A 2,146-nucleotide genomic window follows, 5' to 3' on the forward strand; every position below is an offset into this window, starting at 1 on the left:
TAATTAAATAACTATTATATACTAATATAATAATATATATATATATACACACATATATATATATATATATATATATATATATATATATATAATACGTATTTATTTATGTACAAGGATACACATACGCACACACACACACACACACATATATATATATATATAGTGTTGCAATATCTCTGAAGCAGAGAAGAAATATTAACTTCCATAGGATCATAATCAATATATAAGCCCATATACTTATATATCACCTTAGATAAATAGTTTACCCTTGATCTCACACAGTACGCAAAACCCCCTAGTTAGTCTTACACACATCACATCACAGCATACCATTCTAGATCAGCCACAGCCAAGTCCAAGCCATCACTCAGGAAGAAGTTGAACGACTGCACATGCGGTGCCACTAACTGTTCTAACTCCGGGCTAATTTTATCTGGGATCTTATCCCGTGTAAGTGTATTGAATGGGAGCAGGCAATCTTTGGTACCCTTAGCCGGGTAGGTCTCGGTTAGAACCATGGTTGGTGGTTTGAAGGATAGTTCAGGTCAACTCGAGCGAGGTGTGTAAATGTAACCTGCTGGTGGATGCAATCAAATCCGGTATGGAGGTCCAGTGAGCCTCCAAAGGGATTTGTTTGTGAGCAGTTGGATCAGTAAGTAAGGACTGGCGTATCTCTACGTGCAATTTGTATGTGGGTCTGTGTGTGTACTTATATTTCTAGTTGTATTATAGATGTGGTGTACAGATACGCACATAATTAGATGGTTATTGTTAAATTGTTGTTGGGTTACAGCCCATATTATCGCACGTGCATACCAAGCTATTTAGTCACGATATTATCAAATATTATTTGGAAATAAATAAAGGCCCGTTTTGTGACCTCCATCGAATAAGGAATGGCCACAAAAAACTATCCTTGAATTTTGGCGGTCGATTCTTCTTGGAATTTCAAGTCCACACTTTTTTTTGTAAAAACTAAAAGTGATGGCAGCCGCCGAACTTCAGAAGACCTGACCCTGAACTCCGAACTCTGAAGCCAAGGCTCATACTCTCATAGGCTGAAGCGGTGAAGGCTGAAGCGGTGAAGGCTGAAGGGAGTGAATCTATTGTTGTCTGATGTATTTGAATATTTTGGACCCAACAATATATGCAGTTAATCATACTGACGTGGTAGTGATGCAATGCATAGTAGTGTACAGTATGCACCTCTGAAAGATTACTATATGTTGATATAGCAGTATCTATATAACCTACAAAGGTGTGCCACCAACTAGCAGTAGCGATAGACGTAATGTGCCGTTCCGGACCTTATCCCATCATACGACCCATTATATAAATAGTGTCGGCCACTCAATACCTGAGAATAAAGCATGTGCATGTCAAACAATACAGTCCTTTGGTAACGCCACCTCACGCTACTGCACCACAATGGTTGGGTTCTCACCGGCAGTAGGTACGGGTGTTTACGCCCTGACATTCATCGCGAGTCTACTGACCCTTTGGATGCTGTATCGGAATCTGCCCGTTCTGCTGTAAGTGGGACTGTGTTGATACATGTTTTGGTACGTACAACTGATAAGGGAATTAAAACTAAATGTCATCGTATTCCGTCTAAGTAATGCGTATGCTTGCGCGTCATCCTACAATCACACTTCAAGTACGATGCTATAGCCGGATAATCAACGCATATACACTTACCGCGTACGGTGTTAAAAATAACATGGAGTTTAGTATAGTGATAGACCTGCGGCGAAGATATCGGAGTTCAGCCTATTCTTTTTTATATTAAAACGAACATGGTGCAAGTCTTTTGTCGAGCGCAACCGGCACGCAAACAAGTCTATTCAGCTGTGCTAACATATCCATATTTAAGGTTTGATTCCTGACCTTGTCATGTCAAAGGTGCACGGGTTCACGTTGATATATATCAGATACAATTTTACATTGCTGCGTCTGTTGAATCGCGTACTAAGCTACCTTCCCACTCAAAGTTCTGAATATACAAACCAATATATATATATATATATATATATAAATATATATAATTTACACACATAGACACACAAGCACACACATATATATATACATACATACACACACACATACATACATATATATACATACTATTATATATATATATATATAT

At 38.5% G+C, this 2,146-nt stretch overlaps 2 protein-coding genes across 2 annotated transcripts in view; one reads left to right on the forward strand and one right to left on the reverse strand.

Annotated features, from left to right (window-relative positions):
• The window catches only part of SARC_09558 (hypothetical protein), a gene marked incomplete at both ends in the record, with an annotated part of 8,481 nt that extends 7,963 nt beyond the window's left edge, over positions 1-518 (reverse strand). Inside the window, one exon of the mRNA XM_014296419.1 lies at positions 331-518. Coding sequence (XP_014151894.1) covers positions 331-518 — 188 coding nt within the window. The remainder of the gene's footprint in view (positions 1-330) is intronic.
• Positions 519-1,163: 645 nt separating this feature from the next.
• The window catches only part of SARC_09559 (hypothetical protein), a 4,356-nt gene continuing 3,373 nt past the window's right edge, over positions 1,164-2,146 (forward strand). Inside the window, exon 1 of the mRNA XM_014296420.1 lies at positions 1,164-1,532. Within this exon, the coding sequence (XP_014151895.1) occupies positions 1,429-1,532 (104 nt within the window). The 5' untranslated portion in view covers positions 1,164-1,428. The remainder of the gene's footprint in view (positions 1,533-2,146) is intronic.

Source organism: Sphaeroforma arctica (assembly GCF_001186125.1).
Source record: "Sphaeroforma arctica JP610 unplaced genomic scaffold supercont1.986, whole genome shotgun sequence".
In the NCBI taxonomy this organism is placed as follows: Eukaryota; class Ichthyosporea; order Ichthyophonida; genus Sphaeroforma; species Sphaeroforma arctica.